Source organism: Zingiber officinale, chromosome 2A, assembly GCF_018446385.1.
Source record: "Zingiber officinale cultivar Zhangliang chromosome 2A, Zo_v1.1, whole genome shotgun sequence".
NCBI classification, from domain to species: Eukaryota; Viridiplantae; Streptophyta; class Magnoliopsida; order Zingiberales; family Zingiberaceae; genus Zingiber; species Zingiber officinale.
Genome location: NC_055988.1, coordinates 143,588,156 through 143,610,938, shown reverse-complemented (window position 1 = coordinate 143,610,938; position 22,783 = coordinate 143,588,156). Strand labels below are relative to the sequence as shown.

Here is a 22,783-nt window from a genome sequence, read left to right as displayed (position 1 = left end):
CAGTAGACTTAAAATACTATCGAAGTGCGATAGGGAGTCTACTCTACCTAACTGCAAGTCGACCTAACATTCTATTTGCAGTAGGTATGTGTACAAGATACAAATCTTGTGCTAAAGAGTTGCACCTAACAAATGTTAAAAGAATACTTACATATATTAAGGGAACCTTAAATGTAGGACTTTGGTACCCTAGGACTTGCAACTTTGACCTAATTGGCTATTCTGACTCAAATTATGTCGGGTGCCGACTAGATAGAAAAAGCACAAGTGGTAGCTGTCAATTTCTAGGTCTGTGCCTAGTAAGTTGGTCAAGCAGAAAGCAACACTGTGTTGCTTTATCCACTACTGAAGCTGAGTACATAGCCCTAGGGGAATGTGCATCTAAACTATTATTGATGATGCGTGCATTAAAGGACTATCAATTAGAATATAAAATAAAAAAATTTTAATTGATAACATAAGTTCAATTAACTTAACCAAAAACCCTATTCACCACTCAAGGACTAAACACATAGAAGTGAAACATCACTTTGTAAGGGACCATGTATCTAAGGGTGACATTGTACTCAACTATGTTGAGTCCAAGTCAAACTTGGCTGACATCTTCATAAAACCCTTACCTGAACTTGAGTTCAGTGCAATTAGAAGACAAATAGAGATGTGCTTAGTAGAATAGAGTCTATTTGAAGACATTGTTTTCTTTACTATTTCAAAGTTTTATTAAATTCTTTAAAATTCTAGGAAAAATATCTTCAAAATTCAATTTTAGTAGTGTTTCAAAATTTGGATTTAGCCTAGGTCTCTACCCCCTAGAAAGCATGTACCCATAGGTTTAAGCTAAAACATCTCACAAGCACACTAGGATTACCTTGCTTGTGTATAAAAAAATACTTAGAATGGTGTGAGATGCATAGGGTACTTCCTGGACTTCAGAATGCTTATGTCTGTATATCAACATAAGTCTGGACAATAAATACCAAATTCACATTAATCAAATTAAGTTATCCAAGCTTAATCAAATTAACTGGAACACTTACTTAATTTAACTAACCAAGTGAAAGCTACTACCTTATGGTAAACAGTTAGTAACTAAAGGATAGACATTTGTTTAAAGGTAAATATTATGTTACTCATTCTTGGACTTTAGGAAATTGGCTGACATTAATCAGGGGAAGTAAAAGAAACCAAATTAAAGTTTTTTCTTTTTAAAGCTTTAGTTTTTTTAAGCTTAATGTTTAAACTAAATTTATTTTTAAGCTTAGTTTCAAAAATTATTTTTGAGCTCAGTTTCAAAAATTATTTTTAAGCTTAGTTTCAAAAAATTATTTATAAGCTTAGTTTCAAAAATTATTAATCTTAATGTTTAAAACAATTTTTTTTTAAACAAAAATGACTTTTAAGCAATCTTTTAAGCTGGGTATTGAAACAAAAATTAGTTTTCACACTTAGTGTTTTAACAAAAATTATTTTTAGTGTTGAAACAATAATTATTTTTAAGTTTGGTGTTCAAACAATCTTTTTAAGCTTATTTAAATAATCTTTTTAAGCCTGGTGTTTAAGCTTGGTGCTGAAACAAAAATCATACTTTTAAAGCTTAATGTTTAAACAAAGTTTTTTAACTAAGTGTTTAAACAAAGAAATTCTTTTATAAAAATTTTTACCTTAAGCTTTCTATAAAATTTTTTAAGTACTTCACTAATCTTTTATCCACATTTTTTAAAACTAAAGTACTTGTCTAAATTTTAAATTTTTTGTAAGTCATTTTTTAAAGCTAAGTCATTTTACAACCTTCTCTCTATTTTTGTTTTTGATATATGGTAAAGAGGGAGGAAAAAGTGAGAGTTCAGTAATTAAAGGGGAGGAAAAAGTGAATAAGTAATTAAGGGAGAGATACATTTCCATGGAAATATTTTTAAATGCACTTGATTTCTTGAAACTTGCTGTTACATCTTTTTAACTTATTCTTTTATCAAATCATGGTTTACTTAACTTTGAATTTTGTTGTCATAATCAAAAAGAGGGAGATTATTGGTGCGAGAAGCATCCGACGGTCGAACCTGAGTTTTGATAATAGCAAAGGGTTCAAAGTTAAGGTTATTTGTGATCTAACGAGTTTGAATGAGATTGCATGAAAGCCCTAAGTGTACTTAGGCAAAAGTCTTAGTTGAGGTTAGGCAAATGAAAAATCCTAGGGGGCGGTAACCCTAGGTCCTAGGGGGTGGTAACCCTAGGCGGGAAGTCTTGGCGAGTCGAAGGCTTCGAGAAAAAAATCCTAGAGTCAGGGACTCTAGGTTGAAATCCTAGTGTCGCGAACCGGGTGGAAGACTGGGCGGGTCACGGAGCGAACGTCCAGCAGAAAGTCTTGAAGATTCGGACATTGAGCAAAAGTCCAGTTGGTCTAGAGAATCAATCTGGCAAACATGTAAACTTTCCTGAGTGGAGTAGGTGAGGATGCGTTCCCCGGTGAGGGAACAGTAGGCGTCGGTTTGACCTAGGGTTTCCGGAGGTGAAATCCGAAGTCAGAATCGGGTAGTCTGGAGATTGTCAAAATAACTTTCTATTTATTTTATTTTATTGTACTAATCTTGTTTTGCAAGGTATACTTTGTTTATATACTAACATACCTTGCAGGACGGAAATCACACAAGAAAAGCCTTGGACGAATAGTCCTGAGGCACCCTCCATGGAGCTTGGAGGCGCCTCGGGTGTCCTGGTCGACAGCCTCGCAGCAAGGCGCGAGGGCGCCCTCCATGGAGCTTGAGGGCACCCTGGATGCTGGATGGAGGGCGCCCTCCATGGAGCTTGCAGGCACCCTCAGGCAGATAAGCAGCAAAGATGAAGGCTTATCGGCGCTGCGATTTTGGCGGGGTTGGAGGCGCCCTCAACAGGCTACTTAAGTCTGGTTCGAGCAGCAGCTTATAGAGAACTTCAAATCGCAATCCGTCTTCCGTGTGCTGCTCAAAAAACAATCCGACAAAGCTGTAACTCGACTTCGACGACTAGAAGCTTCAAATTCTCTATTCTTGCTATCGGTATAATTTTTGTTATTGCTCTAAATTGTACTTTAAAGTTGTATTTTTTGAATTGATAGTGATTGCCCGAAGTAAACACTCAACGAGTGTGGGCCTTGGAGTAGGAGTCACCACAAGCTCCGAAATAAGTAAATCCCTTGGTGTTTGAGTATTGTTTGTGTTTTAAGTTTTCGCTGCGTATTTACTTTGAGTTTTTCCGAAATGAATGAATAAGCCATAAGCGCTATTTAACCCCCCCCCCCCCCCCCCCTTCCTCTAGCGCTTTCGATCATACACAAAGTATCATTGGAATGTCTATCTAAAGGCGAAGCATATCTGTAAACATAATAACCCGTAAAGTCAAATCTCTGAAAAATAGACTCAACTCTGTAAGTGCTCATCAAACATTGTTCGAAAATAGATCATGGAATGCTATTTGAATTAGTCTTTGTATAAATATGTGACAATCATGGCTCTTCATTCCAAATATTTTTAGCCTGTTCATATCAACACAGCGAGACATATTCGAGGCATATACATCAGGGAATTTGATTGCTTTCAACCAAGTGCATAATGTTTGCTTACCTTTTTTGTCTATTGTATAACATGCTTTCGGAAATTTACCAATTTCATTCTAATGCAACTCAGGTCTATTTACCAATTGTCTTAATTCATCGCATGATTTTGTTATATCTTTAGTTTTCCCATGAACATTCATCACAGTATTGAAGATGTTATCGAATAAATTTTTCTCAACATGTATCACATCTAAATTATGTTGAATGAGTAAATACTTCCAATATGGTAGCTCATAAAATATGCTTCTTTTTCTCTAACCACACTTGTTTACTCTTGCAATGTATTTATTTATATCATCGGAACCATCCTGATATACTGGAAGAAATCCATAACTGTCAATTTCATCAAGAACTTCTTCACCTGATTTTGATACTGGAGGAAGTGTTCTAACTATTTCATTCCTTTTGCTTTTTTTTATTTTTTTTTGAATGGGTGATCACCTGGTAAACATTTTCATCAAACTAGGATATCTTTCCACTATAAGGTAATGAAAATGCATCTGACTCACTCATGCAATGTGGACATACTAACTTGCAAGCCGTGCTCCATTCTGACAACATTGAGTATGCTAGAAAATCACTAATCATCCATAACAAAACAGTATGGATTGTAAAGTTTGATTTACTTTCAATGTCATAAGTCTCAGGCCCTACATTCCATAAATGCTTCAGCTTAGTAATCAAAGGTTGTAAAAAAATATCTATTTGTTATTTTGGATTATGAGGACCTGGAATAAGTATAGTAAGAAACATGAATTCGTCTTTCATGTAGATCCATGGAGGTAAGTTATATGATGTTTAAAATAAATGGCCAAGATGAATATTGTTGTCTATAATTTCCAAATGGCTGAAATGCATCTACGAAAAGTCCAAGTCTCACATTACGTGGTTCCATTGCAGAAAAGAAAAATATTGTATCAAGATGTTTCCACGCTGGTGAGTCACAAGGATGACACAATATATCTCCTTCGTGCACATAGTTTTGATGCCACCTCATATGACTTGTTGTTACGGCAGATGCATACAAGCGTTGGAGCCTAGCAATTAATGGGAAGTAATACATGACTTTCAAAGGAATATTTTTCTTCTTCTTTCCAGACATGCGACTACTCTGCTTATAACGAGGGTGATTACACATTCTGCATTCCATCAGTTCGCTATCTTCATTCTAAAAGATCATTCTTCATTTTTCTCTATTGGTAAATCAAAACCTCTAATCAATTTCTTTGTTTTGTAGAAGCTATTAGTCATTCAATTATCAGTGGGAAGCAACTTTGACATCAATTAACACATTTCATCATAACATCGTTTAGAGAAATGATGTTTTGTTGGAACCCCGTGGTAGTTTTGATGTGATCAACCAAGTTAAAGTTAGGTCTTGTTGTGTTTGACCCTTGTGCCCAAGTGTGCAGAAGCTTAGGAACACAAGAAGTCAAGCGGAAGATGCAGCTAGCGAGAAGGATGACACAAAAAGAGAGCCGACGTGCTCAGTGCATCTAAGGGATGAGGTGCTGCGGAAGAGTACACTGGTGGATGAGAAGGATGTGCATGACGTTCCGAGGGACGAGAAGCCAGAGCGGAAGCCTGCTCAAGGAGAAGGCCGAAAAATGGATCTGGGTGAGCCTTATTTCAGATGGTCGTGATCACCCAGGCGATCATAGTAGCAAAAGAGTGAAAGGAGGCTAGAATTGTTGTTGGAGGAGCCTTCAAAGTGAATTGAAGGTGCCTCTGCACTTTCATTGTGGAAGGCGCCTTCCATAGATGGAAGGCGCCTTCAATGAACAGTACGAAGGCGCCTTCCAGCTCTATGGAAGGCACCTTCGACCAGATTGATTTTAGCCATTGTCAAAGGATAAAGCTTTATTTTTTAGCACCTTGCTGAAGACGCCTTCAAACCCTATAGAAGGCGCCTTCAAGCCGCGGATAAGATTTTCCAGGGGCTATAAAAAGACCCCGGGACCTAGAAAATAGACAACAACTCTTGTATTGTTTTCCTAGCAATAGTCTGAGCAGTTAATGTCTTCGCCTTCACCGAAGGAGATTTTTAGAGCTTTCATTGTTCTTAGATTAACAACCACCTAGGTTGTAACCAAGTAAACCCTGCGCCTCTTCCTTCATTTTCTTATTGTTTATTTTAATTATACTATTGCTGCTAATCTGAGTTGAACGGTTGAGAAAAGTGTTTGTTTTACTTTTTGACAAAACTCAACCCCCCTCTTGCCGGCCTTATCTGGTCTAACAATGTTATACCTTCATGTTCAGTAATCTTGCAATAGCTGATAGTTGAGAATGGTCAGAAGGAATGTCTTCCCATAATTCTCTCTCACTAGCGTTCAACATGTCATACATTTTTTGAACTTCAGGCGTAGGTGTTTCCTCTATATTTGATTGATTATATGCATTCGCTGTATCGTAAACCATTGATTGCATTGCATTTACATCAACAAATGATTCCTCTAGAGCAATCGGGCAAAACGACGAAGCAATGGAAGGTCCAATTTCTTCAAATACATACGGCTCTCCATGACAATACTAGTTGTAATAATTTGGAACAAATCCATACCTACATATATGAGTTTTCATTGTATCCTCATTACGGAAAATCGTATTTCTAGATTTGTGCTGATTACATGGACATTTTATCTAGACACCATTCAAGCATTTTGAATGAGACTTAGCGAAGTTCAGAAACTCTTCAACCCTAGCAAAAAAATTTGATTGATAAATCCATTGTCTAACCTATTGTACATCCAAGTCTTGTTCATATACATTGTATCCTAAAGGGGATAAAATTTAGAACATGGTTAATCATGTCAAACTAAACATAATTATATTTTCAAACATGGTTAATCATGCAAGTAATATCAATATGGTTAATCATGCAGGTAATATCAATATGATAGTTATCTAAATAAGCAATATAGTATCAAAATAAACAGCATGCATATACACAAAATATACTAGTAGAGTCTTTACACAATTGTGCAAGAGAAAAATAATCTACCAGCCCAGAAGCAACTCTGCCAGAGGCTACCGGCCTCGTCCGCGGCCTGCCAAAGGCTGTTGGTCGAGGTCGTGGCCTGCCACAAACTATTGGCCACGACCGTGGTCTGCCAAAGGTTGCCGGCCACAGCCTGCCAGAGGTCGCCGAGTGCGACCAGACAGAGGTCGCCGAGCGCGGCCAGGCAGAGGCCGCGACTAGGTAGAGGTCGTCGACCGTGGCTAGGCAGTGCCTGGAGGGTGTAAGGAACAGAAGTCGGAGGAGGAGAATGTACCTTAAGCCGAAGGAGCTGGAGAAATGATGTGAAGAGAAAATGAGGAAATCTGCCGGCCCGGAAGCAACTCTGCCAGAGGCAGCCGGCCGCGGTCGCGACCTGCTAGAGGCTGCCGGCCTCGATCGTGGCCTGCCAGAGGCTGCTGGCCGCGGTCGTGGCCTGCCAGAGGCTACTAGCCGCAGCCGTGGCCTACCAGAGGCTATTGGTAGCGACCATTGTCTACTAGAGGTTGTCGACCATGGCCTGGTAGAGGCCGCCAGGCGCGGCCAGGCAGAAGCCGCCAAGCGCGGCCCGACAGAGGCCACAGGCCGCGACCCGGTAGAGGCCACAGGCCGCGGCCAGGCAGAGGTCGTCGATCACGGCCAGGCAGTGCCTGGCAAGGGTAAGGAAGAGAAGTCGAAGGAGGAGAATGTACCTTAAGCTAGAGGAAAAAAAGCCGGAGGAGGAAATTGTCAGAGGAGCAGGAGAAATGATGTGGAGAGAAAATGAGCACATAAGGAAGATTGGCAACGACTGCACCCTAATATCCCAAATATTGCGATGGAAATTTAATCTGTCGCTATTAGTGATGGATAATTTAAATATCCATCGTTATTAGCGACAGATTAAATTATCGAGTTTGGAAGGCGGAAACATATGCAGATAACACTGAGCAACGGAAAATTTTTATCTGTCTCTAATAGTGACGGTTAATTATTGTCCATCACTATTAGCAACGGATTAAATAAATTATCGGATTTAAAGGCAAAAAACATATGCATATAACACAAAGTGGCCTATATTTAAATATCTACCTCTATTAACGACAAAATATTTAAATATCCGTTACTAATAGTGACGGATTAAATTTCATATTTTAGGTCTTTCGCTATTAGCGACAATAATTAATTGGGCCGTCGCTATATAAAGACAGAATTTAAATGTCCATCCTTAATTCCATCACTAATAGCTTTTTTTTTAGTGAGAAACTCTGGGAACAATGATAAAATAACTTGGATTGATAATTGATGTTTTAAAATTGAGTTACTTTGCATAGCACACAGAGAACTTACAGGATTAGGTCACAATGAAATAATTCGCATGGATATGCTCATTAAATAGACCACGGAGATCTTAAATCAAAGTCTGCTGTTGCTAAATTGGAGACTACATCTCAATGCGGTTCCTTATTGAGATAAGGATTTTCATTAATCCAATCAGTGAAAGGAAAATACATTTCAGTGGTTGAAGTGAAAAGGAGAAAGAGACATCTCTGTACCAAACAGAACTTTTAAAACTTAAGCAAAACTAGTCATGTAAGGAATACAAAGGAGTAGCAGAGTCAAACTCGATTTTGAAATTAACAAATATGATTAGTTTTGCATCACTCTTTGCATCGATTTCTTTGTTGGGCTGATATCTTGGTAAGCAGGATGGTTCACATGCATTCGGCTAAGCCCTGAAATACTGAACAAGTTTGAGAAAACATCTAGCTGAAATAGTGGCATTGTATATAGAACATTCATAGTGCATCTGACAACAGACAAGAAGTAAAAAAGTATGATGCAAGTTGGAAGATCAATGCCGATAGAATTGATTAGGAATTTGGTTATATGTCTCATTTCCATCTTATTAAGGGTTAGTAGAGTTATAATTATGTGTAGTATAGGTTTATTACCACCTTAGTTATTTAGTTATAGAGTATTATGTTTGTCTTATACATAAGGTAACAATTCAATACAAAGAATAACAATAGGGCTTTTTTTTTTCTTCTTTCAACTCATCTAAAATAGAACCACAAGAACATAATTTCTTTAAAAGAAAGATTAATAAAGAATCTTCAATATAGTGACAGTATGAAACTCATGGTAAGGAAATAATCATTGAGTCGGCAATTAAATCTTTTTGCATGATGAGTTTAGATAATTTTCTAACAAATCTTTCTATCCTATGGAACCACCCATAGATGTCTCTATGTTCCTGTAATTTCTTTGCACAATAGAGTCGGGATTGATCCTCAGCAAAATACTGAGGATTAAAAATACCCTCTCATGCAATTGCTATCTACAGTTCTCTTATTTACCTCCTCTGTGTTGTCCGTGAAACCAGTTAGCGGGAGCGTTGGAGGTGAGTGTTTCACCTTTTGCACAATAGGTTCATGTAATTTCAAATGGTACAATATAATTTCTTTCTCTCCCATGACCACAAAAATTCTGTGGACTAAAATAACATTCACATATTTTATCAGAATTTATAAACAAGATGGGCATCCTCTTATAGATTTAAGTATAGGAAAGTGGTATGAAGTGGATGCTACAATGTGGTTCGCAGTTTCTACAAATACGTTATAGCAGTTATGGTTCGTAGTTGCAACAACACAAATTTGACGTTGTAGCAGCTACGGAACTGTAATTACTACAACGTGGTTCGCAGCTTGTACAAATATGTTGTAGCAATTATCGTTTCATAGCTGCTACAACATCAAACGTGTATTGTAGCAGCTACGGAACCATAATTGCTACAATGTGCTTCGTAGCCTTGTACAAACTGAAAATATTTAAGTAGTAACCCATAACCACAGATACGGAAGTACAAAACAAGTATTCGAAAGAATCATCAAGATCAAACAACAAAATAAATGACACTAATTGTAACTTAGATAATATACGTTAGGAACTAATTGCAACACATTATAGTTAATGGAACACAACCATTAATTATAATAGGTTATAGTTAAGTGAAACAAATAACTGTTTGAATTTGACCAGCTAGTATACAATATTGAAAGCATCATGTATCTTCAAAAGATGTAGAACTAGAGCATGTTGTTAGAACCTATAACGATAAAGACAATTATTAACTAAAATTTCTAAATCAATGAACCATTATTATTAAATAAAATGAAACTTTGATAGTAGTACCAACCCTTCTTTATGTGTATCTTATCGGTGTTATGATGATTATCTATACTTGATCTAGCAATCAACACATCTTCACATTTAGAAAATTTCTTAAAATTACTTGATTTGCAAATACAATTATCATACAAATGTAAAATAATCGACACATACCCTTACTGCAAAATTAGACAATTACGTTTGTCATGTGATACACCCCAATGTCTGCATCTATAACATAGCTTAGACTTTGAGATTGACTTCTCCTTTGATGATTTTAATCTCTTCCCACATCCCTTTGTTCTCACTAAAGAAGGATCAATAATACCAGGGTGTCATTCATAGGTTTCTTCCTTTGACTTCCATTACTGCATATTCTACTAATGTCCATCTCTTTAATTTTGTTGTAGATATAATTGAATTGTTCATCCAAGAAGCTTGTTCCCTCATCAGTCAAAGATGCATCATCAATTAATAATGAAGTTTTATATGATAACCTCGAGTGTCTTGATATTAAAAACCATTCTGGATCTGGAGCATTGATGAAATTTTGCTCCCTCAAAGCATAGTTGCTTCAACTTTTAAATCTCGTGTCCATCGTTTGAATATATACATATCAAGTAAGTGAAACCTTGGTTGATATGAAAAAAAATAATAATAACATATCCATAGTTATCAAAAGCGAGAGGCGCAAAAAAGCGCTCAAGGGTCTTGGGGCTTAAAGCGCAAAGCGCAAGGCGAAGCGCGGGCTTTATGGAAAAAAAGCGTAATAAACAATATGACTCTTATATTTATTAAAAATCTTTCAAAATGTCTTTGAAAATCCAAATAACCAAAACAAATATTCTTTGATGAAGTTGTAGATTATTGAAAATCACAAGTCTTTGAAAATATAATAGAGGAAATATCAAATATCAAAATAATAATCTTCTTCATCTTCATTGTCCAAATCTACGTCATCAGCTCCATCGCTTGATTTGTATCCATCAGTATCCTCTTCTTCAGTTTCATCATCAAGATTAATTTCTTCTTCATTAACAAGACTAGTTTGAGCTGAAGATAGTTTTCTTTTTGCTGATGCAGATAATGATGCCCCTTTTGAAGAAGATGCATTTCGAGATCGAAAGCCATATGCACTTTCACCAACCCCAGATGCTCGTGCTACATCACTCCAACGCAAATCTTCACCTTCGTAGACAAAATCATTATCATTGTCTTTATCACTGTCATCCAATTTACGCAACAACCATTCATTACTATCATCTATCTCTGACAAAGTAATAGGATCAATTTTGTCTCGCATGTCATATCTTCTCCTCAAAGCTCTATTGTACTTGATATATACCAAATCATTCAATCGTTGTTGAGACAACCTATTTCTTTTCTTAGAATGTATCTATAAAACAAAATTAAAAAGTAAAAGGTTAAGTTCATAATATAAGTTTTAATATGTATAAAAAAAATTCCAACTTACATGTTCAAAAACACTCCAATTACGTTCACAGCCTGAAGAAGAGCATGTGAGGTTTAAAATCTTCATTGCAAAAGTTTTTAATTCAGGAGTTGATGCACCATAAGAAGACCACCAATCAGCTTAAAATACAAAAACATATAAATTATAAGATTAGCTTTATTACCATCCAATATTAATATTGCATAATCTATTATTTATAAATTTACCTGGTGATTTTAAAGTTCTTTGTCGGATAGCCATTGGCAAACCAAAAAGTCCTTCTGCTTTCTTGTATTTTTCCAATTGATTCGTGATCTTATCTTGTAAATCCTCACCTCTCACTAATCTGGATATGCACTTGTACAAACCCTCCATCACTTCTGTATCATTTTCTATATCAGAGTTTGAGTAAAAACACTCTGGATTCAAGAAATATCCAGCTGCGTGCAAAGGTCGATGGAGTTGAATGTTCCATCTTTTGTCAATGAGTTCAAAAATGCTACGATATTTCTCTTCATTATTGTTAAATGATGCAGCGATAGCTTCTTTGGCCCTATCCATTGACTCATAGATATAACCCATAGGAGACATTTTTTCACCATCTACCAGTCGTAATACTTTCACCAATGGGCCACCAACCTTTAATGCAAAAATCATATTTTTCCAAAAAGAAGGCATCAATATCACTTCTGCTACACGTTTTCCTGCAACTTCCTTAGAAAATCGACTATTTGCCCACTTTTCAGATGTAAACATCTTTCTCAAATTTGCTTGTTGTACATGAAATCGCTTTAAAGTTAAAAAAGCGGTTGCGAAACGTGTCTTTGCGGTTCTTACCATGTCTCTCTTTCCAGTAAACTCTCTCATCATGCTCAATACTTGTGGTCTGTTGTAAATATAACCATTAACCATCAACGCTCGTTCATGCAATTTTCTGAGATGAGGAATTTTGAATATATCCTCGAGCAACAAATCTAAACAATGAGCTGCACAGGGAGTCCAGTACAAGTGTGGAAATCGGTTTTCCAAAAGACGACCTGAAAAAACAAATAAATTTAATAAAAAATATTAAAAATATAATTCAATTATAATTGAAACTTGAAAGTAACAAAAATTTAAAATATTACCTGCACTGACATTACAGCTTGCATTATCTGTTACAATTTGAACCACATTTTTTTCTCCAATGCGATACACAAATTTAGAGAGTAACTCAAACATCTTGTCCGCTGTGTGAGAATAGCCTGAAGCATCAACTGATTCGACAAATACACTTCCTTTGGGACCATTCACCAAAAAATTTATAAGAGTCCTACCCTTTTTATCGGTCCATCCATCTGCCATGATTGTGCACCCAAACTTAGCATGATCTTCTTCATTGGATTTGAGAAGCGAGTTCGTATTTGCCAACTCCTTCTTCAAATACTTAACCCTCACTTCATGATATGATGGAGGTTTCATCCCTGATCCAAATTGTCCAATAGCTTCAATACAAGGCTCAAAAGAATCATATTTTACAGCATTGAAGGGAATTCCAGCATTATACATCCATCTTGCAAATTTCTCAACTGCAATATCTCTTAACTTCTTTTTATTTTCATCAAATTGTCCTTTATTTTTTGCACGTCTTTGCTTGACAATTTCATCGACATCTTTCATAAAATAAAGGTTAATAGGTCCAGTTTGTTTGCACTTTTTACCTTGGACCGTAGGATGGTTGCTTGAATCAGATATTGGTCGTTTCCCTTTCACTTTAGTTTGATGATCATCTTCTTCATGTTCTTCCAAATCTTCCAAATTATCAACATCATCAGAATGAAGAATTTCATCCATTTGATTCTTCAAATTACTCTTTTTTTGCATGAACTCTCTAATTTCTTCTTTAACATGCTCGGGACATTTCGGACAAGCTTTTACATTTCTATTGCCCCCAACTAAATGTAGCTTGTGTCGATAAATTCCACCATTTGTTATTTTACCACAGAAAATACAACCAACAACATTTGGGTTTTTAGGATCCGAACATGTTGCATAATTCCAAGCAATATCCTTTCCAGTTGATGAAGTTGTTGTATTTGACATGGTTAAGAATCAATACTGCTGAAAATGAAATCAATAATAATGATCAATCAATAAATAAAATAAAAAAACAGGAAAAAAAAATTAATTATAGAATATAGAATACAAATATGATTTATATGAATTAAAAAAATTTAGTAATTTTTTAAATTTTAAATTTATTTTTTATATATTTAAAATTTTAAATCTAATTAATACAATTTATCAAATTTGTTTATTTTAAATATATTTTTTATGTATTTAAATTTTAATGCTGATTTACTGATTTATTTGAAATTTGAATTAATATTTTTTTATTTTAAATAAATTTTGTATATATTTAAATCTGATTTATATAAATTAATTAGATTTTTTATATTTAAAATATATTTTTTATATATTTAAATCTAATTAATAAAATCTATCAGATTTTTATATTTTAATTTTTAAAAAAAAATTTATGCATTTAAATTTTAAAACTAATTTACTGATTTATTTGAATTAATAAAATTTTTTAATATATTTTTTATATATTTAAATCTGATTTATATAAATTAATTAGTTTTTTTATATTTAAAATATATTTTTTATAAATTTTAAATCTGATTTATATTAATTAATAAACTTTATTAGTTTTTTATATTTTAAATATATTTTTAATAATTTTTAAATCTGATTTATATTAAGTAATAAAAATTATTATATTTTTTTAATTTAAATATAATTTTATATATTTTATTGGGATAATTTAATTAGACTTTATAAAACCTATTTGAAATACCCTATTTAAGTGAGGAGTTCTTTAATTTAATTAAATACAAAAAAAAAAATTTGACGCTGCGCTACAGGGCTCACGCCCGACTGCGACACCGTCGCGGCACCAGAACCGTCGCAAGACGCTGCCGGCGACGCCGGAGGCGCCTGGCGACGATGCCGGAGCCGTCGGAGGAGTCCGACGATGCCTCCGGCGCCGCCGGAGGCGTCCAGAGCCACCGGAGGCATCGCGGGTCGCTGCCGCTGGTGCCGCTGGAATTGTCCCGCGATGCTGGAAGCTTCGCCGGATGCCTCCGATGGCGCCGGAAGCGTCGCCGGACGCCAGAGAAGCTTCCGACGGCAAGATTTCACCGAAGAAGATTTTAATTTTCACAGGAAGAAACGAAAGCAAGGAAAATACCTGGAAGGGACGATCGCGGCGACGTGAGGAAGACGAAGAGGCAGCAGCGATTTGAAGCAGAATAGCAGATGAACATTAATGAGGTTGTTTAGGGCTTTAAACTTATAAACAAAACAAATAAAAAAAAAAAGGAAAGTAGAGAAAGTTTCGCGACGCCCAGCGAAGCGTCGTGACGCGCAGGGAAGCACCGCGACGCGCAACGAAGCGCACGCTTCTTGGAAGGCTTGCGCTTCCGAGTTCACAGAAGCGAGCCGCCTTCGCCTCGCTGCGCCTCGCGCTTAAGCGAGTGAAGCGACCGCTTTTTACAACTATGAACATATCTGCATGGAATGTCATCGAACTCAAATTTCCTATAACTACAAGATATGTAATCCCTTTGTTTGTCATGTCTGAGGACCCTTGGTTTGGAGGACGAACAACTTTGAAATTTCATCACATGGTAAACCACTAACTCAACTCCTATAGATGTTTGTTACATATAATAACCATGACTCTCACTTATTTGACTTTGAAACTCATCCATTTATTTTTCGTGTACACTTTAACCATTGAGTTTCTATTATCCAATTTGTCTTAATCCTGAGATGTTTATTCATATTAATATAGTCATTAACTAACTGTCTCAGTACCCTATTAAAATGGATGATAAAATCCATCAATGAGTTCTTATTTGTGAGACATACCTCTTGAAAAATGAATCTGAGCCTTCAAATCTCTTACTACTTGAAATTCCAGCATAAAATACATAGCTAAAATATGCTAGCACCCACTTGTGTCGTAATTCATACATCAATAATAACTAATCATTTTTCTCTAAATTAGCGTACTTGATAACCTCTTCCCATGAATTCTTAAATTCATCTGGTGTTGCCCCCGGGGCTATGATACACGACAGAGCATCTAGGTTGTCACCCAGGCACCCGCGGTTCGAGTCCCAGCTATGACGAATTTGTAGAAATTTTTTCTCCAAATGGGACACGCAACTAAAGGATGTTGGGCTCTTGGGCTGCCCGCTGCGAGCGCTTACCGATTTACCATGGTGGCCGGTGGGAAACTTCCGTGGGGCTGGGTCGGTCACCCCAGGCTCGACGTTACCCAGCCTGATTAATCATTTTTTTAAATTCATCTGGTGTTGTAGATTTTCCAGTACATTCTTTATGTTTTGATAGTAGTCACGAAAAATCAAAGAGTTCAATTTATCTGGGAATTTGTTAAGTATGTGTCACAAATAATATCGATGCACTAACTTGGGCAATGACTTTCATCATAGCAAAATCTTGATAAGTGATAATCATGTTTGGTGCACCTTTAGGCATGACTTCAATGAACTTGTTAAATAGTCAAACAAAAGACTTAGTTTTCTCATCACTTATAAAGCCGTACCAAAAAAAATTGCCTAGTCATGATGATTAACTACTACAAATGATACAAAAATCAACCCATATTTGTTGGTGTTATATGTCGTATCAAAAACTACATCACTAAATACACAATATGTCATCCTTAATACATGATCCGCCCAAAAACACCTACCAAATTTGTTATCCGAATCAGTCTCATAATCAAAGAAAAAAGTTGAATTCTTTTCTTTCTCATATGTAAATAACTCGATTAGTGTTTCTACATCGCTATCCTTTTGTTCATCCCTTAGCACTTTTTCAAAGTTTCTAATATCTCTTTCTATGCAACCTATCTATTCAGGTCCTCTAAACTCTATCTCTAATAATCACACATTTGTTGATAAGTTGACAGATTGGCCGCTGAAAATTGTTAAGTCAATGCTTTCTTTGCTATCGAAACATTACAATGTGAGCGTAGCAAATGCACCTTTGAAGGACTTGAAAGTGGATGATTTTGACTTTCCATGAAATTAGTGACAACCCAATTAGGTATAGTTTGTTCCTTGACAATTAAAATCTTTGACATACAATAAGTTCTAATTTCACCATGCACTCTTTCTTTTTTTGATTGATCATCTGTATGACATTCTTTAAAGCATACAAACGTTTTACAGACAACTTCATTTGTCATTTTATTTTTCTTACTACTGTTCATCCTTGTGCTAAATCCAACTTCTTGTGCATATTGCTTATTGAACGAAAATGCATCATCTAGTGATGAGAATTCCATCCCAATTTTTGGCTTTCGATCATCTACAACTTGAGGAATGTATAGCTGCCCCTCGCCTCCATTTTCTTCCATTGCTGGGGAATACCAGATTCTTCAATTATCTAAAGTTCTGAACTAGGTCTTGTTGCAACACAAAGATTCAAGCTTGTACACCAGAAGTAGATGTTCTGCTCTTGATTACCAATCTTCTTTAAGCATTACATGACAAAAGATAACTCAACAATAACATATCTCATATATTGTACGACTAAAGTCACATCTCATTTATTGTACAACTAAAGTTACAATAATTACAGAAATGTGCAAGTTCTCATAAATTAAACATATTGCTTAAGCATTTAAATTTAAAGAATTTAAAATATGATGTTGTAGCAGCTACAACATTCTTGTTGTGATCCCACCATGTTGTAACAGATATGGTTTAATAGCTTCTATAACGTGTGTTGGGAATTCAATAAAAGTCTCACATTAGAAAGATATGAAAAATATCATGGGTTTAAAAGGATGTAAGATATCTCCATTGACATAAAACCTTTTGGGTAGAGTCCAAGAGCAAAGCTATGAGAGCCTAAGTCCAAAGTGGACAATATTATACCATTGTGAAGATATCTTAATTCTTTTGGTCACAACAAATGATATCAGAATCATGGTCAAGACCAGATATCATGTGGAGTGACCTTGAACTAAGTTACGGAAGGCCCGAAGTTGGTCAAGGTGGCTGGATACTCGCGGGAAGGTCCGGACCATGAGAGTAATAGTGGTCTTTCGTTTAAGGGGAGGATTGTTAGGGATTCAATCAAAGTCCTACATTGAAAAGATATGGAAAAGATTATGAGTTTAAAAGTATGTAAGATATCTCCATTGGCATGAGGCCTTTTGGGTAGAGCCCAAGAGCAAAGTCATGAGGGTCTAGGCCCAAAGTAGACAATATCATGTCATTGTGGAGATATGTGAATATCCTTTGGTCACAACGTGGTTATTAGACCAGAATGTTATAGCAACTAGAGTTTAGTAGCTGCTACAATGGGCTGACCAGAACAAAAATGTTTTAGCAGCAATAAAATCGTAGCTATTACAACGGGTTATAGTAGATACAACATTATAGCAGCTACCAAATCGTAGCTACTATAACATTTTTATTCCAGGACATTATGATGTAACCACGTTGTAGCTGCTAATATACAACGTGCTAAACCCTAAACTCTAAGACGAGCAGGAGCAGAGAGTTAAAAGATAGATAGTAGAATATGGGCACATACATGCAGATGAACAGCCGCAGGCAGACAAGTCGAGGTGAGTCGTCACGGAGGGAGTTGATAAGCGAAGACAGTCAAGGGTGGCATGAGGGAGCACTATGTGAAATAGGCAATAGACTTCGGATATTATCCGAAGTAATAGATAGATAATTACCTAAGTAGACGCACGTGAGATAAAATATTCAATTTATTACTTTGCCACACAATTACCGAAGCCTATCACTGGTCCGAAACCGATTCAAAATCGGACTGTTTTCAAAGTAAAAAGGTTATATTACTTCATTAGGATCCGTAAAAGTACCAAAGTAGTTGATAATATATTACTTCATAGATTACATTGATTGACGAAGTAAAACATGTATACGATTTCACAAATTTTTTATTCTGGTACAATAAATATTTAATTTTACTTTGCATAATTTGGCGTGGTATAAGTATTTTGTGTTGTACTACTTCATCGTAGTGTATACGTAATAGAATATATTTTGCTACAACAAAAATTTCAATTTAGCGAAGTAATTTATATGAACGACTTCATAAATTTGATTAATGGCAAAGTAAATAATTTCTTTAACTACGCCACTATTTAAATTTATCGAAGTCTTTTGTGTTGTATTACTCCATCATTTATTCATAAGTATTGAAGCAATTGATCATATTTTACTACAATACAATTTTAATTGACAAAAGTGTATATCATAATATTTTACAACAACACAATACTTTTCACCACCAAAATTGAACAAATATATCATAAATATCTATCAAATATAACCAAAAAACTTTTGTATCCACAAATCTCTAAATATAACCTAAAAGTATATTCACAAAGGACAAGTTTGACCAACTTCAAGAAAAACTTTTGTATCCATAGATTTAACTAGGCACCCACATAGAAGTAGACGAATTCGTTTCATTCACTTCTAACTTCATCCTACTGAGATTGATTGTAATACTATTTATTTTTTAATATTGCAAACTGAAGAATTAACAGAAGTATGCATTTCATCTTCAAATATGTCATCGATCGTCAATAATTGTGTGAGTAGTGAAAACGAAAAATAAATATGCATGCATTTCACCTTCAAAACATGTAGGAATTTTTGTGTTGCCAATGATTAGTCAAAATTTGTCGTAATAATACTAATGAAACTTAACACATGACCCATGTTAGAAAGCAAACAAATATGCATGCATTTCATCCTAAAAGTTGTGAAAACAATGTCTACAATAAAAAAGTTGTGTTTCCTGGAGGTTATATAGTATTCAGTCTTACATGGGCTTTCCTTGCTCTAAGCCTATTTGATTTTATACCAAACTTGTTTTCTAGTATGTCTTAACTCCTTGTGTCATAAAAGAGGTGAACCATATCATGTACTCTGATGATGGTCTCAACCACATTAAAAAAAGCACTTGAATAATATTAAATACCAAATTTAAGACAAAAAAAATTGACAAAATCATAACGCCACAGCTCTTGATAAGTAAAGTCCACATTTGAATTAATTCCAGAAGAACATACAAAAAAAAAAAATATCATATCCCTCTTCTGGTACAACGACATACATTCTCCGCAAGCAACCGAATTTCAAGAGCCAAAATATACACAGCTTCCATAGCCCATGCAGTCTCCCAGTTTCGAAATTCCTGTAAGAAAGCACTGAGAAACCACAACATTCAGCTCTCAATGAACAACAACAGGACTGGATTTTTCACATTGCCAACAAAATCCAGAGACGAAAGAACAAATAGATTAGTACTTTGCAGCCTTCTCAAAGGCAACATATGAGTCGAAGTATTGGCCAAGTCGGTAACTTTGGAGACAGCGGAGAAGGGGGGAGAGAATTTCTACAAACTAGGCGTACCTCTCCGCCTGGTTCACCAACTGATTTGAATCCTGAGAAAGAATCGCAGCAGAGTTGGTAAAAAAGGATAAAATAGTTAAGAGAAAAAAGAAGAGAGCTGTCGAAGTTTCATAAGAACCTAGAAGACATTGAGGGCGTTTGCAGGAGCTTGGAGGGACGCGAAGTTGGAGGAGATGGCGGAGAGGGTAGTGGCATTCTAGGACGAGACGACATCACAAAACCGAAAAAGGTAGTCCGTGATGCGGCGGTGTGCCTCGCCCATGTTTAGATATGCCATGGCCGGAAAAGGCGTTTGCCCGCTCTGCCCAAGGCTTCTCTCCCGGATTGATGAAGAAGGGAGGGAGAGCATGATGCAAGACTGGAGGGCTGCGGAAGAAGAAAGTGAAGACGGAGGAGATCAAAAAGGCGAGGAGGAGGAGGAGGAGGAGACGGAGCAACCAGGTAAACCCTAAGCGCGGAGATATCAAACGGAGGAGGCAGCGGAGAGAGATCAAAAACAGGCTAGGCTTTGAACGGCGTGGAATGCTAGGTAAGTGCTTTCGGCGAAAAATACAAGCGTTTAGCATAGGATAGATGGAAAAAGCTAAACCGGTTTAATAGGATAGAACATTTGAACCGGTTTAAATTGAGTACTATAATACTTAGATATATCAATTTAATTTTATGATTTACTATTTTATCAAATATATATTATAAAATAAAATATCAAATAAAATTAAAAATGAGATTTATATTGTTTTAAACTTATAAAATCTAAAATGATATTTCTTATATTAAATTTATTATTCAATTAATTATTATATATTATATTTAATAATTGACGAAGTAAATAAGTATATCAATATAATTGACATAGTATATATATATATATATATATATCCCATTTGTCATTTATTTTATTGTGATATAAACGTTATATAAACTAATATAATTTTTCAGAAATTAATGGCTCCCTATTTCATAAATTAATGTATAATAATTGTCCCGCCAATAACAACAATAAGTTTTTCTTCTTGAACTCAACTCTTCCTCCATAATTAATCACCACTAATGCATTATTTGTCTCCCTTAATTATTATTTATTTTATTTGCTATCTTATTATATGGCCCCCACTACCTGCACTACGGACGAAGGCACCTTGACCAAGTCAACGCGACCGTTGATCATCGCCGCCACCGCCGTCTCACCCATATAGGCGGCAACCTCCTCCGGCGCGGCCAGATCCGAAGCGGACTCGTCTTGTACCGCCTCCGCATCCACCTCCAAGAATTTTGAGACGATCTCGATCCTGGGACTCACCACCTGCGACGACCACGCGGCGTCGGCCTCCGCCTCCAAGAATTTCGAGACGATCTGGATGCTGGGACTCACCACCTGCGCCGCCCACGCGGAATCGGCCTCCGCCCCCTTCTTCCGAAACACCTCGGTGGCGTCCACCCTGACTAGGTTCCAGCCCGACAGGGAGGCGAGGCGGCGGATCTTCTCCAGCTGGCAGCACGTCAGCTTGCAGTTGTTGGCCTTGATCTCGTCGACGGCCGCCTCCAGAAGCCGCGCCTTCTCCGCCTGGTCCGCACCCGCCGCCTCGGCCCGGAGGTACCTGTCCAGCTCGGGCACCCCGATGGCGCGCCGCACCCCGCGCGTGTAGTCCGCGGCCGCTATCTGGGGGTCCCACAGCCGCCGAACCTCCTCCACCATCCCCCGTTCCACCATCCGGTCCACCCGGTCCGCCACGAACCGGTGCAGCACCGACATCTGCACGTCCACCCACAGGAGGCAGCAAGCGTTCCGCCGCCGGAACTCCCCCCCGCCCCCGTCCACCAACTCCTCGATGTACGAGTTCGACCCGCCCGCCACAATCGGCAGCCGGCCGCGCCGGGCCACCGACGCCACCGCCCGCGTCGCCGTGCGGCGGAATTCCGCCGCTGTGAAGTCCGCATCGGGCGCCAAGCAGCCGAGGAGGTGGTGAGGGACCCCGGCCGCTTCCTCAGGCGTGACCTTGTTGGTGACCACGTCCAGGGCATCGTAGACTTGCATTTTGTCGGAGTTCACGATCTCGCCGCCGAAATAGATGGCGAGGTCGATGGCGAGGCGGGACTTGCCAGTGCCGGTGGCGCCCATTACCAGCACCACCTTGTTCTTGGCCTTGAACGATCCCATGGCCACCAATTGGCTGACCGGACTAGGCATAACGATACTGTGCATGCTAATTACAATCAATACTTAATATATTTGGATTATTATATATATATATAATCAATGAAAGAGCTACATGATCTTCTTTGCACATATATAAGCACTAATTAAGCTGTTAATATGTATCAACAAGAGCCAGCACGCGGCGATAAGGATTGTTACCTGTGATCGGGAGAAAGTATATATCAGAGAGAGAGAGAGGAGTTGAGTTGACTCTATCGATCAGGTACAAATGAGAGAATGCAATGCGGCTGCCTTTTTATAGTGGACTTGTGGTTTGGGGTCGTGAGGATGGAGGAGTTGTTTAATGGACGAAAATGTCTGTCACTTAAATTTTTATAGGAATCTCGGGCATGCGAGTAGAGTAGGGGTGGCATGCAATAACACCCAAAAAGAAATCGAGCAAACAAAGAAACAATAAAACAATGCAGATAAACATAATAATTACCAGAACTTAATTACTTTTTTATATTGATTTTCTATTGTAGAATCACATGCTTATTTAAACAGAATGCAAATATGATAAATAATCTCAGTGATTATAGAAATAATAATTATGATTATGATTATGATTATGATTATGATGGTACGTGGAACTAAGTAAATCTTCGTCAATAGAAATCAATTTGTGATTGTTATTCTGTATTGTTATTTGTTGGACAATCTTCCATAATGAAGATTGTTAGTCGTAGATTACGGAAATAGTTGTTGAATTAAAATATACTTAAAAAATTCTTTTAGATTTGTTGAGCGAGTTGATAATCTCATACTGCTAAGTAGGAAGAAAGAGTTGTCTCAAAGACTTGGCTGAGATGTTTGAGGTCGAGACAACCGAGTTAGCTGAGTGCTGAGACAGTCGAGTGGAGATGCCAAGATAGTCGAATCAACAGAATCACTAAGATAGTCGAGTTAG

The 22,783-nt window shown here is 37.0% G+C and overlaps 2 protein-coding genes and 1 long non-coding RNA gene across 4 annotated transcripts; all 3 read right to left on the bottom strand.

The window, feature by feature from the left end:
* Positions 1-8,216: 8,216 nt before the first annotated feature.
* On the bottom strand, positions 8,217-13,026 carry LOC122044068. Its single transcript, XM_042604613.1, has 5 exons — positions 12,321-13,026; positions 11,421-12,230; positions 11,215-11,333; positions 10,696-11,136; positions 8,217-8,336 (listed from the first exon to the last, which is right to left on the bottom strand). The coding sequence occupies exons 1-5, from the start codon at positions 13,024-13,026 to the stop codon at positions 8,217-8,219; spliced, it is 2,196 nt and encodes a 731-aa protein (XP_042460547.1).
* Positions 13,027-19,294: 6,268 nt separating this feature from the next.
* On the bottom strand, positions 19,295-20,215 carry LOC122040106. Its single transcript, XR_006128508.1, has 3 exons — positions 19,795-20,215; positions 19,572-19,708; positions 19,295-19,471 (listed from the first exon to the last, which is right to left on the bottom strand). It is a non-coding gene; the product is annotated as an uncharacterized LOC122040106 (long non-coding RNA).
* Positions 20,216-20,629: 414 nt separating this feature from the next.
* Positions 20,630-22,159, bottom strand: LOC122040104 (adenylate isopentenyltransferase 5, chloroplastic-like). Of its 2 annotated transcripts, none has more exons than XM_042599465.1 (2): positions 22,033-22,159; positions 20,630-21,871 (listed from the first exon to the last, which is right to left on the bottom strand). In XM_042599465.1, the coding sequence occupies exon 2, from the start codon at positions 21,862-21,864 to the stop codon at positions 20,776-20,778; it is 1,089 nt and encodes a 362-aa protein (XP_042455399.1). In that variant the 5' UTR covers positions 21,865-21,871; positions 22,033-22,159; the 3' UTR covers positions 20,630-20,775. The 2 variants fall into 2 exon arrangements, with proteins under 2 accessions (XP_042455399.1, XP_042455398.1); XM_042599464.1 differs by having other exon boundaries at positions 20,630-21,880; positions 22,033-22,091.
* Between the last annotated feature and the right edge of the window lie 624 nt (positions 22,160-22,783).

Excerpts from the sequence above, each read along its gene's own strand:
- LOC122040104 (XM_042599464.1), bottom strand. The coding sequence starts at position 21,879 with ATGCACAGTATCGTTATGCCTAGTCCGGTCAGCCAATTGGTGGCCATG.
- LOC122044068 (XM_042604613.1), bottom strand. The coding sequence starts at position 13,026 with ATGGATGAAATTCTTCATTCTGATGATGTTGATAATTTGGAAGATTTG. Across the intron at positions 12,231-12,320 it reads AAGCTGTAATGTCAGTGCAG|GTCGTCTTTTGGAAAACCGA; the intron begins GTAATATTTTAA and ends TTGTTTTTTCAG. Across the intron at positions 11,334-11,420 it reads AAGAACTTTAAAATCACCAG|CTGATTGGTGGTCTTCTTAT; the intron begins GTAAATTTATAA and ends TTGTATTTTAAG.